The sequence below is a fragment of the Pipistrellus hanaki genome, assembly GCF_964339955.1.
Source record: "Pipistrellus hanaki genome assembly, chromosome: 12".
Taxonomy (NCBI): domain Eukaryota; kingdom Metazoa; phylum Chordata; class Mammalia; order Chiroptera; family Vespertilionidae; genus Pipistrellus; species Pipistrellus hanaki.
In genome coordinates this window covers 17,278,091-17,295,673 of record NC_140514.1, presented here as the reverse complement: position 1 = coordinate 17,295,673, position 17,583 = coordinate 17,278,091, and the positions used below count along the sequence as shown (strand labels likewise).

Sequence of the window (17,583 nt, the reverse complement as noted above, 5' to 3'; positions counted from 1 at the left end):
AGAATTCCTTAATATAAGTAACTGCACTGTATTAAAACAATGTTGTTTTGAGCAAAGTATGTTTTGTCATTATGGTATTTGGATACATAAAGATACTTCAGATCTATATGGATGAAAGGAGCATTTGCTTTATAAGTTGGAAAATTATATGCAGTTGAATTATTAGCTAATTCTAGAGAAGGAATGTTATATATAATTAGTTCTTGAAATTTCGAACTCAGACTTATAGAAGACATGCAAAGGCCTTGATGGCTAATACTAAGCCAAAAGAATATCGAGTTGATAAGTGGATAGTATTAATGAAAAGATGGTCGATTTTGCTCTCGTGAATTCAAGAAGCAGCAATTGAATGTTGTCTTAGATGCTAGATAATGAGGAATTAAAACTTATTAGAACATTTTTATTGGGATTTCAATGAAGTAATATGTAAGAGAGACTTTTAAAGTAAAATAAACAATTTTTACTTCTGTTTTTTTTCTGTAATAGTTCTATTAATGGGTTACTGTCACAAACTGTGGAGTAGATTTTATAATTTTGCTGGAGGTGTGCTTTTTTTTTAAAATATATTTTATTAAATTTTTTACAGAGAGGAAGAGAGAGGAGAGGGGTAGAGAGTTAGAAATATTGATGAGAGAGAATCATCAATCAGCTGCCTCCTGCACACCCCCTACTGGGGATGTGCCCGCAACCAAGGTACATGCCCTTGACTGGAATTCTAACCTGGGACCTTTCAGTCCTCAGGCTGACGCTCTATCCACTGAGCCAAACTGGTTTCGGCTGGAGGTGTGCTTTTTGATAAATAAAATTATGTCAGTAATTCGTGATGAATGTCAATTTTCCCGAGAAAATAGTTTGAAAAAAATGTTCTCAGTTTTTCATATATAGAACTTGAGCTCATATATCTAGTTTGGGACCGCTTATGTGATTTTAGGGGCTGATAGTAATAGAGGAAATGTTGAAAGCCTATTTGAATAGAATACTGATTTTGTTTCACTTCACTGTATCTTGGCATAAAGTCATTAGCAGAGATTTCCCATCGTTGGAATTTGATTTTCAGCAGTCTCTCCCAACGAATTTCTTTACTCTAAAATGATGACTAGCGAAAAAGAAAAAACTATTGAAATATCTTCCATAGTGGATAGATGCACAAGGAGAAATATTTTTAAAATATTACAATATGATTAAGCTATATTTATTGATGCAGAAAGGTGGCCATGATAAGTGAAAAGGGCAGGATCCAGAACTGTATGTGTGATATCACTCCACTTACGCTTTTGTGTATGATGCATACATATATTATATGAAATGTCTCGGCGTAAAATTGCATGGTAATCTATAGGCCGAACTATAGGTAACAGTTAGAATAAGGAAGAGGCCTATACTTTCCAAACTTCCCTGTTGATTGAAATGTTTTATAGTGAACTTACATTAATTTTATAACTATAAAGTTAAAAATGTTGGGGGGAAATACTGACTTTAAATGAGCCATAATACATGTAACATATCAGTTTTTAAAAAGCTTTTTCTAAAACTAGCTAAACCTCTTGCCCATGCTTTCTTTCTTATAATGTTTAAGGAATAATATTGGTTAGTGAGGTATGAAATTATAACTAATTTCAGAGACTATGTCAGGTTTTTATTCGTTATATAAACATTTATTGCACAACTTTTTCATGCTAGGCACAGTTCTGAATATGGGATACGACAATGAATCAATCAGATAATTTAAATCCTGCCCTCATGAAGCTTACATTTTAGAGTTGTTTATTAAACATTAAACCCTTAGCTTAGTGGAACTTGTAAAACATTGTCAGTTTTGAAAAACATGCTTTGCCTAATTTTACTAATGTTTATTTTCTTCTCTGACAGTAACGGGACCTCTGTCAGAATTGCAAATTGCATATGTTAGCCGAGAAACACTACAGGTAAATCCAATGCTAATTAAAAAGTCATTGAAGTTAATGTTTAATTATTGTGCAATTAATTCCTGTTAAGTAAAGTAGGATTAAATATTATAGTTTGGTAAACTCTTGAATATTAATACATTTTTAATAGTTTTTGTAATAAACCCAAGTAACATCTTCATATCAGTACTTTAAAGCCTCAGTGTGATAATTTGAACTCCTAAGTTTTAAGTGCTGTGGATTTATTACTTTATGTTTTTATATTACTTTTAATACCAAAGAAAGGCTTGAAAATTAAGCATTCTTATGGTAATTGAAACTCATTCTGATATTAATTGCACAGATACTTTTTAAGTTATTTCAAACTATTTGCAGAGTTTAGTGAAAATTACTTATCTTAGGAAAATGAATGGTTCCAATTGAACTTTGCCTTCTTCGTTTTCTTGATTCTTTTGTTTATTAAGATAAATCAGTAAAATAAATTGATTACCATAAGACTTTCTTTAATGAGTAATTAAAAAATGGAGAATACTACTCCATGGATCATTTTAAATCCCAAAGAGCTCTGTAGTAAAATCTTGTTAATTTTTGTTTTTGTTTTTTTGAAACTCCAGGGACTATACTATCTTCACAGTAAAGGAAAAATGCACAGAGATATAAAGGTACATACATGTTATATGTTTAACCTGTTGTCCCTCTCTTCATTTTTAAATCCACTGATCAGACTGTTGACCAAAATTGTCTGGATATTTCTATTGGATGAATTTGTTATCTAAAATATGTTATTATAATAAAATTGAATATTGCTTTTAAAAGTTCTATTTTTTTATAGCAACTTTGAGATACAATTCACCTGCCATAAAATCCACCCTTTTGAAGTGTACAGCTGTGGGTTAATGTGCAGTCTTCTGTTATTTACCCCTCTGTTCGGGGCAGAAGGGGTTTCCTAGTATTTTCCCCCCATGAGGTTATAATTACATGATTGATGGCACCCTGGACTAAAGAGGCAGCTTACTTTTGCTTTCTCATTTAAAAGTTGCAGAAAATACAAAAAATAAATAAATAAAAGCCTGCAGTTCCTTTTGGAGACAGTATGTATTTCTTCCTCCTTCAGAAGTTTGAGCTTATTGAAAATAAAGTGGTTAATATCTTGGAACTTAGGTCAAGAAGCAAAAGTAGCTAAAATGCTGCTAAGTCACTGTAATGGAAAACACTCAGGGTTTTTTTTCTTTCCATTTAGTGAAAAACCCAGTTCTTCCCTACTGTGTCTCTGCTGTGAGTCTCCTTTACTACTGACACACAGCACTTCCCTCTGGCACTTCTGGTCACCAAACATGGGGGTTTTTAACCACAAGCAATTCTCTGTGACACCAGCTGGACGCCCTACAATCTAACTCAGTTTGGATTGAGTTAGATCCCACAGATTAAAGGGCTCGGTCCCACACAACTTCCCCTCAAACCTTTGAGCCTCCCGCCCCGCCCCTTCCCGACACACACTTCAGATGCTGGTCCCAAGCTCAGGTTATCTGTGCTTCCGACCAACCAGCTACGGATCAGAGATTCCAAAGACCCCATCCTTGGGTTCTGTTAATTTGCTAAAACAGCTCACAGAACTCAGAGAAATAACTAATGTTTACCAGTTTATTAAAGGCTACGATAGCCCTGGCCAGTGTTGCTCAGTGTCGGTCACGGGTTCGGTTCCCAGTCAAGTGCATGCACTTGGGTTACAGGTTAGATCCCCGGCCCCAGTTGGGACACATGCAGGAAGCAAGCAATTGATGTGTCTCACATTGATGTTTCTGTCTCTCTCTCCCCACCACATACACTCTCTCTCTCTCTCTCTCTCAAAAAAAAAAAAATCAATTGAAAAAATGTCCTCGGGTGAGAATTAACAACAAAAAGGATCCTGATAAATATCTTCATGGAGGGGATGCATAGGGCAGGGTCTGGGAAGAGGCACAGAGCTTCCACGCGCTTCCCAGGGCACACCACTGTCTCAGCACCTACTAGTGTTCCCCAGCTCAGGAGCCCCCCAAACGGTACTCCTGGGATCTTCCGGAGGCTTCCTCACACAGGTGTGACCGATCACTCACTCCGTGTTTAGCACCGCTCCCTTCTTCAGGGGGCAGGGGGTGAGACTGAAAATCCCAGGCTTGCAAGCACGGCGTGGTCTTCCCAGGAAGACCCAGCCCTCACCCAGGAACCGTCCAGGAGTTCACCTAGAGTTGCTTCCTTAGACAGGACACGCCTGTCTCCCAGGAAATCATGCAAAGTTTCAGGTGTGCTGTGTCAAGAACTGGGGCAAAAGACCAGATATTGGAACAGAAGATGCTCCTAGTGCTCTTAGTGCAATTGTAAGAGTTTCTGGAGCTTTGTCCAAGAACTGGAGGCGCAGACCTACATATATATATTTTATATTTTTATATTTATATATATATATATATTTTTTTTTTTTTTTTTTTTCTGTTATCTCACAATCACGGAGATAGGTGACATTTTAATTCTGTGGGCCGGTGGCTAATTGTAGCCTGAACGGTCCTACACTCTGGACGGACAGACATATGAAGGATAGACGGCCTCACATACCAAGCAACAAGATTCAGTCTTATACCTCAGCACTGGTTCAACTGATGGATTGGAGATTTGTTTTTATTTTTTTAACAGGATATAGCAATCAAGTCCAAAATATAATACAAAGAATTGAAATTGCCAGGATAAGGTGACATTTAAGTACCATGACAGTGTTTGATCAGTAAGAAAATAGCATTTAGATGAAAACTAATACATCACTTTCATAGTTACATTCATATTACGTTAATAGCAGCTTTTGCAAGGCAGAACATTTTATAAGCATAGGCAAATTGCTTAAAAAGTAAATAGTAAACTTTTCTGTGAATATAATAATTTAACATTTAATTGGTCGTACACTACATGTTAAATATTTCCAGCTCTAAGGCTGCCACTTGTGATTATTTTAATAAATACAGTTATTATATGTGCTGTCTGATAAAATGTTTCCTACTTTAACTACAATGTTCTCACTTTGAAGGGAGCTAACATTCTGTTAACGGATAATGGTCATGTGAAATTAGGTGAGTAAATTAAAATTTTGTCATGTAAATTTATTCCAAAACTAGTAAATTTCTATTCTCCTGTTCAGATGATCTCTGCCCTCTCTCATAAAGATTGTTTGATCTTGACATCTGTTGTCATTTGGTTCATGTGGGGATATATGGGAATCTGCGTGGCTATGATATATGCTGACTACTTTGTAATATTTTAATGCTCACCCATTAAAGTTAAAATTTTTAATGTGGTATTAGGGAATATCTCCTATTCCTGCAAAATTAGTTTAATGGAAATAATTAAAGATAGTTTAATGAAAATAATAATTAAAGATTCTTCTCATGTTGCCTTAAATATTACTTTCTTTCAGTTTTCTTTTCTAAATGTTTCTCATTTTTTTAATAGCTGATTTTGGAGTATCTGCACAGATAACAGCTACCATTGCCAAACGGAAGTCTTTCATTGGTACACCATATTGGTAATTGTATTTTAATTGATAATTAATTTTTTTATGTGTGTGCTTTTCATTATTAAATTCAGCATTTAAAAAACTAGCAAAATAGTAAGACAATTTAGGATGAAAACATTAAGAAGTTCACTAACAAGTTAAGTAATTTAGGCATAGGTGCTTGTGGCTGGATTACACAGCCAAAGAACATTCTACCGTGTTAATTTCATTAAAGTGAAAAAGACTAACGATTAATGTTTTTGGGGAACTTTTCCCAACTCTCCTGGAAAAACCCAACCCTTGCTTCTACCTTTCATGTGTTTTCACAGATGTTTTCATATGTCTTTCTTCAGCCCCATTTCCAGTCCATACTTTGACTAGTCTTCCAACATTATATTATTCACAGTATCCCTTTGCTCAAGACTTTTTCACATATCTTGCTTGCACACAAGATCTAATACATATTTCTTGGCATTTAGAGTGTTCCACAGTGTGGCATCTCTCTGCCTCATTAAAAAAAAAAAAATGCTTCCAGTTGCCTTCAAAGATCCCTCTTTCTAGCCATATTTGTCTGCTAGTATTCTTTAACCATTCTATAAAAAAAATTTTTTTAGTTTATTCCATAAATTGTTTCGACCATTTACTATGTGCTAGATATGCTCTTAGTCATTGTGGATATAGTGGTGGTAGACACGTGTAGAGCTTTCTTGTTCACACCATTACTGTAAAGTAACAGCACCTCAGAATTCTTAACATTTCTCCAGCTTAAGTGCCAGGACTCCCCGAATGCCCTGGTAAGTCATCCAGCAGTGGGATGGCACTAACCTGGGTGACTCATTTTCAGATTTAGAAGATGACATATACCAACTTTTGTATCAATTTTTCTTTTTATCAAGTGGATGTATATTTTAGAAGCTAAGTAGTCCTAAAGGGCTTATAAAAACTTATCTAGTTGTGTATTCTGCCATCCCTGGTATTATCTGTTATTGTTTATAGACTCTGTTACAATAAGAAGATTTTATCTCTCTTCATTCATCATCCAGCCTTATCCTTGCAGTGTACTTACTGAGTCAATTGTTATATTATTATATGTGCTACCTTGAAATGTTTTTTCTATATTGAGCAATTTATTCATTTTTAATTTGCTTAGGTATTTTTTTTAATCCCTGGCTGAGACTACTATACCTTTTCACATTTTGCAGTATATAACATGCCTCTGTACAATATTCCACATCATAAAGCCTATCAAATTATTTGTCCTGATTTTTTGTTTGTTTTTGCTTTGTTTTAATTTGTTTTTTTCACATATATATATATATATATATATATATATATATATATATATATATATTTTTTTTTTTTTTTTTTTTTTTTTGAGTCTTCTTCCCTCCTATTCCAATCTGAATTGCTCATTTTCTAGGTCTTTTTGCATAGCTTCTCTCTCTGGGAATTTTTCATCATCAGCTTGGAAATTCATTTCCTGGAATCCAAATCTTCCTCTTTCATTAATCACTCCCTCACACATGTTTTACAAACTTCTCGAGAAATTTGAGGCGTAAAATTTTTGAGACTGCATGTCTGGTTTCACACCTGACTTACAATTTGGGTGAATTTAGAATTTTAGACTAAGATTTTTGAAATATTGCTCTAGAGGCTCCTTTTCTCTCATGCTGATGGAAGTGTGATGCCATGATGATGCATGGTCTTTGAATGTAACCCCTCCCCCTAGAATCATTTCTAGTGGTTTGATATTCCATGATGATGTATCACAGAAAGCTTTAGGTTTTCTGTCATTTTTACTTTTATTTGTTGTACTTGGCATTTCAAGAGACAACGTTGTTGTACAGCATTATTTGTTGTACTTTTTAATCAAGAGATTCATGTCTTTCAGTTCTGGCAAATATTCTTGTATTACTTCTTTGACAATTTCTTTGTTATACTTGATCCTGCTCTCTCTTTCTGGATCTCATTGGTTATATCTTGGACACTTAGACTAATCCATTAACTTTTTAAAATTTTCTATTTTTTATTCTACTCTCTCTAAGATTTTTCTCAGCTTCGTAGTTTCATACTTTCATGATGGAGGCTTCCTTATCTCATAATCCTTATCTTCTGATTCACATTGAAGAGCAAGGCTCTAGAAACTGATTCATAGCTCTGTATGCATGGAGGCACCATGAAAGCCTGGTGTTTACTGAGAACTGAGCAAGTGCAGGAAACTGGGAGGGGCTTGCGGAGGCACAGACCAAGGGTGAGGAACCTTTTTGTGCCAGGGGCCATTGGATACTATTACATCCTTCACAGGCTATCCGAAATTACCAACTTTAAAATTTGCCTGATCTGGCCGAAACCGGTTTGGCTCAGTGGTAGAGCGTCAGTCTGCAGACTGAAAGGTCCCGGGTTCAATTCCTGTCAGGGGCATGTACATTGGTTGCAGGCACATCCCCGGTAGGGGGTGTGCAAGAGGCAGCTGGTCGATGTTTCTCTCTCATCGACCTTTCTAGCTCTCTATCTCTCTCCCTTCCTCTCTGTAAGAAATCAATAAAATATATTTTTTTAAATAAAAATAAAATAAAATTTGCCTGGTCTGTTTGGTCAAACATTTAATTAACTCACCCCTAATGCCATGGCAGGGCCAGACCAAATGATTTTACGGGTGTTACACCGCCCGTGGAGCTGGACATTCCCCACCGCTGCTCTAGACACAGACTTCTGCTGCCTTAGGGTCTGAGGCCTCCCTCTCGTTTCTCTTGGTCTTTATGCAGTTGGAGTGGGGAAGGAGCAACTGCTGAGCCCTGAAGGTGAAAGGAGGAATCTGGGAGACTAACGTCATTATTTAGACTCCACATTTTCTAATACATATGTTTCTAACCTCAACCCAACTTTTATAAGTTTATAACCCTAATTTGTCAGCCTTTCTGGGAGACTTAGGGGCTAAGAAACAGCTGGCTGTAATGTAGCCATCAATGAAGTAATAACTGACATACTTTAATGTTCACTTTTCTTAAAATAATTTGAATATTCATAGAGATACTTTAACAAGATTTTAAGACAAGTGTTTGAAAGTGGGTGATTCTTTGTTTTTTGTTTTGTTTTTCTAACTTCACTGACTTAACTTTCTGAAATAATACCAGGAAGACAAATGTGCATATATAAGGCTACTTATTTAAGTCACTATTTTGATATGTCAGAGTAGAGATGTCTGTCTCAGTTACTTTTAAAACTGTTGTTTAGGGTTTGAAATTTTTAATATTTGAAAGTTAATGTAATTATTTAAATTAGTCAAATATAAATTTATACAGATATAATTAGAATCAGACTATAAGAAAATTAAAAGAAACAAAAGACAATAGTTCAGACAACTAGTCTGTGGATAAATATATTTTTTAAACTAGAAACTTTTATAACTTCCCCATCATTATAATAAAACTGGGGGAAAATGACAATTAAGTAAATATGAATTACTTCGTTAAGTGCTAAACGAAGATTTTTGGTGCTCCCGTAAATAGTTTTGGTCACGTGAAAACGATCAGAGGCCAGATTGTCGTTTATTGATTAAATGACATCAATAAAGTATGTAAGGAGGTAAAACTAAAAATTGTAGAATATTGCAAGATGTTATTTCTCTGGAATTTTGCTGTGCGGAAGAAGAGAGATTTGGGTATGGACAAATTTGGGATATGTTGTTCTGTCACAATTGTAAAGTTTTACAAACCTTAATAGGAAGTAGTATAACAAAGTAACAAATTGTCAGTAGGAGTTTGGGATGGAGGGTCTTATGAGATAATGAGATCGGAGGAGAAATGGGCCTTTTAAATGCTGCATACTTATTTTTCAGATTTCAAGGCATGTATATCTCAACCTAAGATAGCGATGATGGCTCCATGTGCCTCTGGTGGGAATATGAAGGAAAAGACAGTAAACAAAAGGTTTTCTTTTCTGGGATATTTTCTTCAGGATGGCTCCAGAAGTCGCAGCCGTTGAGAGGAAAGGGGGCTACAATCAGCTGTGTGACCTCTGGGCAGTGGGGATCACCGCCATCGAACTTGCTGAGCTCCAGCCTCCCATGTTTGACTTACACCCAATGAGGTCAGTGCATCGTAGTTGAAGAATCCTATATTTTAATTGAGGGGTTCTCCACTCCAGTATTGTTTATTATTTCATGAACAAATAATATGCTTATTCTTGCTTTACCTTATTTGTGAATAAGAGTAATAGAATTTACATTATAGATTAATATTAAATCTTAAAATGCTGTGTGATGGCTTGTTGTTGATTTTTCAGAGCATTATTTCTAATGACAAAAAGCAACTTTCAGCCTCCTAAACTAAAGGATAAATTGAAGTGGTGAGTATCTTTGTGTTACTTACTTTTATAGCCATGAGGAAAAAATAATTGAAATTTAAAACTCATTTTAAAATTTCTTAGGTCAAATAGTTTTCATCATTTTGTGAAAATGGCACTTACCAAAAACCCCAAAAAAAGACCAACAGCTGAAAAGTTATTACAGGTATTACCTTTACCCCAGACTACGTCTTGTTTTCAAAAAGTAAAATGTCATTCAGTCAAGTTTCTAATAAGTGTTCTGTACTGTGTTACCTGATTTGTATAGCACCCGTTTGTCACACAACCTTTGACACGGTCTTTGGCAATCGAACTATTGGATAAAGTGAATAATCCTGATCATTCCACTTACCATGATTTTGATGATGATGATCCTGAGGTAGGAACTGTTTTTACTAACTATAGTATAGACAACAGATATCTATAGACATGTTTAATTATCCAGTAATCTTGAGTAGATTGCACAGTGCTGGTCTTTTTCATGTATCTTTATGACACAGAGCAAGTATCTTTTCTGTGCCTGGGTGAATGTCATTCCTTCCTAAGTTGGATGGGTCCAGCATTTTTAGCCTTTGCATTTTCGATGCATGAACTATCTCAGTATCTCTGTGATATAAAGTTTTGGCTGGTTCCACTTCTTCTGGGATATCTGCATCCTTCTTAGGACAGCTACTTGATTCATTCATGTCAATAAGAACTTAGTTTACTAAATTCCTGTGGCTCTACTGTCTGCAGTTTCTTGAACAGTGGTTATGTCAACATTCTCACAGTCAGCTATTTTCTTTCATAACTCCATTTATTCAAATTTCATTTCCAATGCCACCCAAGATTAGCACTTTTTCTGTGCAGCACTTTTATCTTTGTTGGCCAACTCCTGCTTTGTGTTACCAATTTTTGTAAAAATGTCACGAGTGTATTATCACTGGGAGACAAGGAGGCAACACAGTTCACACTTTGCTGTTTGTGCGTGAACTCAATAGCAGTGTCCCTCACTCAGTGGCCACCAGACAGACTTTAAAAGAAGTGATGTGAATTAACAGTCAGGAGAACTCATCCTCAGCCCATCCATCCCCCAGAATATTTCTCTGACAGCGGCATCACATAGAAAGATTTTAAAAGTAAAAAGGAAAGAAAATAGAGGACTGCTCTTATCAGAAAAAACATAAAGGGAGAAAATTGTGTTTACTAAGTAATAGGACCATAAATCATTAATGCTTTTAGCATTATTTCATTTCATTTATCTTATCCTTTTTGAAATAGAAGTTGAGGCAGATTTTTTTTTTAATTACAGTTTTTCTCTGCAGCAGGGAAAGCCAGCTGCAGCATTTGGAGAGCTATTGAATTATTGAAATGTTGGCTTTTTAATATTTATACTTAACTCAGAGAACATTTACTGGGAACCTACTGTAGATAAAACATATTCCTAATCTTGAGACTATATCCCAGTGATGACCAAAGAATCCCATTTTGTGGTTGCCTTTTTTCTTTTTCTTTTTTAATATTGACAAAGTGGTTGTATTTCATTCCCACTTTTACATAAAATGAAGTGTTTGTTTTATATTTGATTAATTTTGTGGGCCAGATTGTGACTTGATATTGAATGCCACATGTCATTGATTTTGTTGTTTCCTAGCCTCTTGTTGTCGTGCCACATAGAATTCCCTCAACAAGTAGAAACGTGAGAGAAGAAAAAACTCGCTCGGAGATCAACTGTGAGTATGTACTCTACACAGTTCAGTTTCACATTATCAAAGAAAATCTCAAGTTGTGGTTTTGTTACAATACTTTTGCTTTATTTTCTTCCAAGTAGTTCTTTTTTACTAAACCTTTTAAAGGTAAGAGTTTTTTAAGGCAGTGAGGATTTTATTCTCCTTGTTTCTAAGGAATTTTTGGCAGCGCCAGGGGAGGTGTGTTGTTATTGTTTGGGCACACAGGAGGCAGCCAAGCAATGATTCTCATCATTGATGTTTCTTTATCTCTCTCCCCTCCACTTAGAAATCAACCAAAATATATTCTAAAAAGTAATAATAATAAAAAATAAAAATGGATTCAGAAGTCCCACTTTTCCACAGATCCTGACTCAGTAGGTCTTGGGTCAACCCAAGATTCTACCTTTTAAAATAGCTCTCCATGTAATTCTCATGGACAGCCAAGTTATGGGCTCCCAGGGGTAGACCAGCCTCATGGGACCCAGTACCATCAACTTAGCAGTTATAAACTGCCCACAGGAATCTCGGGAATAATTATGCCCGAACTTTTTCTTTTCTTCTTGGAAGCATCAATTCCCTATGACTTAGAATGCTAATTTAGTGCAGTCAGGCTTGTGATAACACTTCTCTGTGAGCTGAGATTATCCTTTAGGGACCTGAACTCCAGAATGACCTTAGGGAAATCAAGTAATGTGGTAACTTCAGAAAACTGCCTTTAAGAAACTATTTCCACTTTTTGGCTAGGTTAGTAACAATAACAATGATACATTTTATCCTTTAATTAAGATGAATCCATCTCTTTATCTTAAAAACTAAGTGAGGTAAGTAGATGCAGGATCTATTACCATTTTTAAAACAAAAAAGAAATGCAGAGACGGAGTCATACACCAAGTTAACAGCAAGTCCTAGATCTCAGCTTCCAGCCCAGTGGGCTTTTACAAACACTCCATTTCAGAAACCACCTCAGAACACTGGTGTGGCCTACAAACTGGAAGTCCTTTGTGAACCTCGCTTAGGAAATTTGGCTGGGCCACGCACTGTATATTAAGTTCTCAGGCAACGTTTGTGCTGGAGCTATCTGGAAATGCTCTGAGAAGGAGGAAACTCTTGAAAGAAAGCACGATGCATTGTGGAAAAAAACCAGGGCTGGGATTTGGCATTTTGTCAATGATTAGTGTGTGTGACCATTTAAAATTACCCTAAAGCTCCTGTGAAGCCACATGATTTAAATTTTCTAATTGCCTCCCAAAGCATTTTGTCTAGAAATGACAACTTTAGTATACGATTATTCCCCATTATTTTTTAATATACAAAATTAAATGCAGGATTTCTTTGTCATGTCTTTAATTATAATACAAAAGGTGATTGGAGATGTCTTTGTAGTTGATTTAGAAAACATTGTATTGAGTACTATTGAAAATCTAATTTAAAGTACTTTTTATCTTGTTACCTGATTCTATTTAAAAATTACATTTTCAGGCCCTTTTTGCAAAGTATAGTTATTTCTGGATCATTTTTTACTCATTTATGTGAGTGAGTTCTCAGTTCCTAACTGCAGAGGCATCTCTATGCTGTTTGAAACTCGAGACCTATACCCCAGTTTTTCTGATATTGCCCTCCTTTTGGAAAAGACCTACTATTAACAGAGTAAGCTTTAACTGCTTAGACTTTCTTGGACTTTTTCTGGCTAATATATTCTTTATTTAAATTTTTGGATTGTGATTAAAGTATGGTAGATAATAAAATTAAATGTGTTTTGCTTTATGGAGTAACTTTTAAAATTAGTGTATCATTAAGAATAAAGAAACAGATCATGGCTTTACTCTTTTTCTTTTTTAGTTGGCCAAGTAAAATTTGATCCACCCCTAAGGAAAGAGACAGAACCACATCATGAACTTGTAAGTAGTGTAGTTTTGGAATGTTAACATTAAAGTAAATGTTTTAACTTGTCTTTATAATATATTGGAACTGACTTAGAAAGCTAGTTATTAATATTTTCTAAAGCATTTGGGGAAATAAAAAGGTAAGTCATTCTGAAATTCAGAATAAATAAATCTGTGTTGCTGAGATTGAATATTTTCAAAATTACTTAGGAGAAACTTAAAATGAGTTTTACCAGTCTCTAAATCAGTGTTTTTAATGCTGGCTCTTTAATTTTTTTCATTTTTGTTTCTCATTTTGAGTAGCTTTTGTGTATGTATTTATTAGCATAAATGCTATAAATATTAAACTAAAATGTTTGGTCCATAAAAGCCCATCTTCTCACTAAATGTTTGGACAGTCTTTTGAGTGTGAGCCAGTTTTTTTAAACATTAGAGTTGAGTTGCATCTGTTTGGAGCACTAAAGCTCGGGAGAGAGTAGGCATACAGAGTAGATCGAGTTTGTCCTTCATTTAAGGCTTGCTGACTGTATGAACTTTCTTTTCATGATTCTTTTTGTTAATGTTTTATGCTCCTTTCCAGGTACATGATAGATTAGATGTAATCTTAGAAGCAAAATGCTTTGCAAGTATTTGAGATGTTACTATTCTGTGGAAGAATAAAACATGAGACTTAAAAAATAAATAGAATTAATCCTAATTACTTTACCAGAGCTCCAGATTATGTTACTTTTTTCTTTCTTTTTAATAATGAGAAGAAAGAAACTGTTAATAAGTACTAAGGACAAAACTCTGGGGAGGGAGGGCATAAATTGGGGGGGGTGTCAATGGTATATGTACAGAGATAATGATTTAATTAAAAAATTAAAAAAAATAAGTACTAAGGGTTGAAGTGGGAACTTCCTTCTTACATTTAAGTTAACCCACTTGACTAACGGCACACAGAGGGAGTATTTAACCTTGAATTTCTGGAGTTATTTTAATTCAGTATACCAGCATGGGAGAAAGGAATGTTAAAGAAAAATTCTTAAAATGACCATATTAAATACTGCAGCCTGACATTTATGTAGAAGATGAAAAAGGTTAAGAAGAAAAAGTAGTCATGATGTTTATTAATGCTAATTGTATTTTGTTAAGGCAGTTTACTTAATCTTTCTCTCTTTAAGTTGGCATTGCATGTATTTAAGCTCTGCACTAATTTAGGAACTGCATTGTAGAGCAAATTAGTTGCAGCATTGCTTTTTTAGAAACCTTTTAATATGATTTGATTTTGCATTTGCCTTAACAAAATTATGTTAGCAGGACTTACTTCAGTTAAGAAAGTTTCCCTTTGTGAATTTGTGGCTTTCAGTGTAAGTGTAAATAACTTGGGTTTCTTGGTCTCTGCTAAACAGCCCGACAGTGATGGTTTTTTGGACAGTTCAGAAGAAATATACTACACTGCAAGATCTAATCTGGTATTTCTTATCTTCTGATTTTCTTGTCAGCATTGCTTTAGTCTGAATTGTTTGTTTTTTTTTTATCAAACATTTTGTCAGATTTTAATGAACCAGTTTATGCATTGTTTTATAAGATCCTGCTATATTAAGGATTATAGCAATTTTTTTCCATAACAAGTTAAATAAATACATTTACTCAAATAATGTTACAATAAAAAATAAAAATATTTTTCTTTTTTATGAAAAACATTTCATTCTCTGACTCAAATATGAGTGTTAATTACATTTCCCTGTAAAAAATGTCCAGTTTTAATGAACTAGGACCCATCCACATACAGTAGGTGCTCAGGTTACACCTGTGATCCGTTCCTACGGCGGGATGGAACGCGCTTTTCACTGCAGGTCAGAACCCACCTCCATAAGCACCTGCGTCACACGTGGAGCAGACACACAGCACAGCAGCAATGAAGTGAAACAATAAAAAAAAAAAAAAAAATTTAAAAAACAACAATTCCTGACCTTTACTTGTGGTAAATAAATAATAAAAAACATAAAGCACATGTATACATACGTCAAAATGACAGAACTTTTTTTTTTTTAATAAATAAATGGGAGATAGTGACATACCATGAAACAACGTATGTCGAGTCCGACGTAACCCGAGGACTGCCTGTATATACTGTATTTTTCGACGTATAAGACAACCCCCTAATTTTACAGTTAAAACATAGGTTTAGGCCTATATTCGCTGTATAAGACTACCCCCCACTTCAAAGAAAAGACTTACTTTGCCGTCAAGATCTGCAGGTAATTTTTGTGCGATTTTGGTCTTTTGCCCCCTATTTTCGGTTGACTTTTTTTTGTTTCAAAAGTCATCTTATACGCCGGAAAATAGGGTACATATTCATTCATAATATATGCAATTATTTGTATATTGCATATATTATGTATGTATATCATTTTAAGAAATAACTTGCCCCTTATTAACAAAGAAAACAGTCTTAGATGAAATTACAGCTCGGTAGGTAGCATTATGTAATATCCTTTTTTCTCAGGCCACAATTTGGATTATAAAGCCCCCTTGAATTTATAAATGTTAAGACTATCTTACCATTAGGGAAGAAAAAATGGGACATTAGCCCTGGTGAATATTAAATAATACTTTTAATAGTTGCTATTAAGTAAATAGTTCTTTTCTACTTCTGTAGCTGGCCAGGTTGCCTTTATACTTCTAGATTTCACTTTTCTGCCTTTTCAGTCAAATTTTCCTTATCTTTTTTCTTCCTCTCTGCTTCAGTAACATATCTTTTTCAATTCTGGTTGCTTTAAATGATTCTTAACATAAATTCTTAAATCTGTGCCCTCTAATATTTGTAGAACATAAAAGAGATTTTAGAAACCTACTTGTGACTGTCAATGAGGGAGAGGCTAACATATCATTGGTATCATAGACATCAGAGAATAAGAAAAGCTTTGGGGTTAAAGTGGTTTGTTTGGCTTCTGGGAGGGACTAAGATGGATTTCAGTATTGTGTAGGAGCCATTCTAAGTTCTTCAGTAAGAAAGTGGATATATAAATATCGCCTGTGTAATAATTCATGGGAATTAATGTAGAGACCGTCATTGGCACAGTTTTGAGAGATGGCAGATAGCTGAAATTATGAAGTGGTCATACTCCTGCTGTAATTATGGGATTAGCTCAAAAGAGGGAGACTGAAGTAATCAAAGAGAAAATGGTTGATGAAACCATGAGATGTCATGTGTCCCCCAGCTAGGTCTGATTAAAGAAAAAGGGTAAAAACTGCTTACCGCTGTAGGTGGATGTCTGTGTTTTGCAGTCAGAGGTAGAACCAGCATTGGAGGTAGGGAAGATGCAGTTGAAAAGCAAGAAGAGTCAGTAGATGCACTGTCACAAAAGAAAGAAAGATGCATCAGATGGCCCAGAGAGGCCAGAAAGTGTGAGGATTGAGAATTAACCGTCCAAGGAAGCAAATGAGAAGGAATTCTTAATTATCATGCGATCTAACAAGTCACATTATCAGTGATTTCTGGATTGAAAATTTCTCTAGAACTGGACATAAGTAGGCTGGAAAGACAGAACTTGTTGTGGAAATAAAAGATTACAGAACCCAAAGTTCAGATTAATATTCTCCAGGTAAGACTATTGTAGCACGAGAAACACAATACTTAGAATTTCAATATTATTTTCTGTACCTGTGCTGAACTAGCCCAGTAACTTGAGTAAGTTATCATGGCTCTGTTCAGAAATTTCTTATGAGCGAGGGAATAGTTGATGGGATCTTGTGACAGAGGAGGGCATTAGGGACAGATAACTTGTAGTAGGAGAGTGAATGAAATATTTGTCAGATTCTGACATTTATAAAATCAACCTTTAAATGTATTTCTAATGATGATGAAAGCTAACACTTAGCTAAGAAGTTTTTAATGCCAGACATTATTCTAAACACTTTAAATACATTAACTTATATCTTACAAATGATATAATTTAAGAATTTAAGATGCAAAGAAGATGAAATTGGTCTTACCACTTAGCGAAATAATAGCAGAGCTGGGATTTGGCCTAAGCAGCCTGGCTCAGTAATTCATACCTAAGCCACTATATAGGTACTATATTGCAACCATGACCACTATTGGGCTCCAAAACATTTCATCTTCCCAAACTACAACTCCTTACCCATTAACACAAGAACTCGCATCCTCCCTTACCCACGGCCAAGGCTACCATCGTTCTATTTTCTGTCTCTTTGAACTCCAGTTACCTTATATAATTGGA

General features: G+C 35.0%; 1 protein-coding gene across 7 annotated transcripts in view; it reads left to right on the top strand.

Annotated features, from left to right (window-relative positions):
• The window catches only part of MAP4K3 (mitogen-activated protein kinase kinase kinase kinase 3), a 106,669-nt gene that overhangs the window by 46,814 nt on the left and 42,272 nt on the right, over positions 1 to 17,583 (top strand). For 4 of the 7 annotated variants that reach the window (XM_084901501.1, XM_084901499.1, XM_084901503.1 and 1 more), the window contains exons 5-15: positions 1,870 to 1,925; positions 2,519 to 2,566; positions 4,954 to 4,996; positions 5,376 to 5,448; positions 9,376 to 9,507; positions 9,703 to 9,765; positions 9,847 to 9,928; positions 10,031 to 10,141; positions 11,396 to 11,474; positions 13,311 to 13,369; positions 14,746 to 14,808. In XM_084901501.1, the coding sequence (XP_084757627.1) occupies positions 1,870 to 1,925; positions 2,519 to 2,566; positions 4,954 to 4,996; positions 5,376 to 5,448; positions 9,376 to 9,507; positions 9,703 to 9,765; positions 9,847 to 9,928; positions 10,031 to 10,141; positions 11,396 to 11,474; positions 13,311 to 13,369; positions 14,746 to 14,808 (809 nt within the window). The remainder of the gene's footprint in view (positions 1 to 1,869; positions 1,926 to 2,518; positions 2,567 to 4,953; positions 4,997 to 5,375; positions 5,449 to 9,375; positions 9,508 to 9,702; positions 9,766 to 9,846; positions 9,929 to 10,030; positions 10,142 to 11,395; positions 11,475 to 13,310; positions 13,370 to 14,745; positions 14,809 to 17,583) is intronic. The other 3 variants (XM_084901502.1, XM_084901505.1, XM_084901504.1) reach the window with 1 other exon arrangement.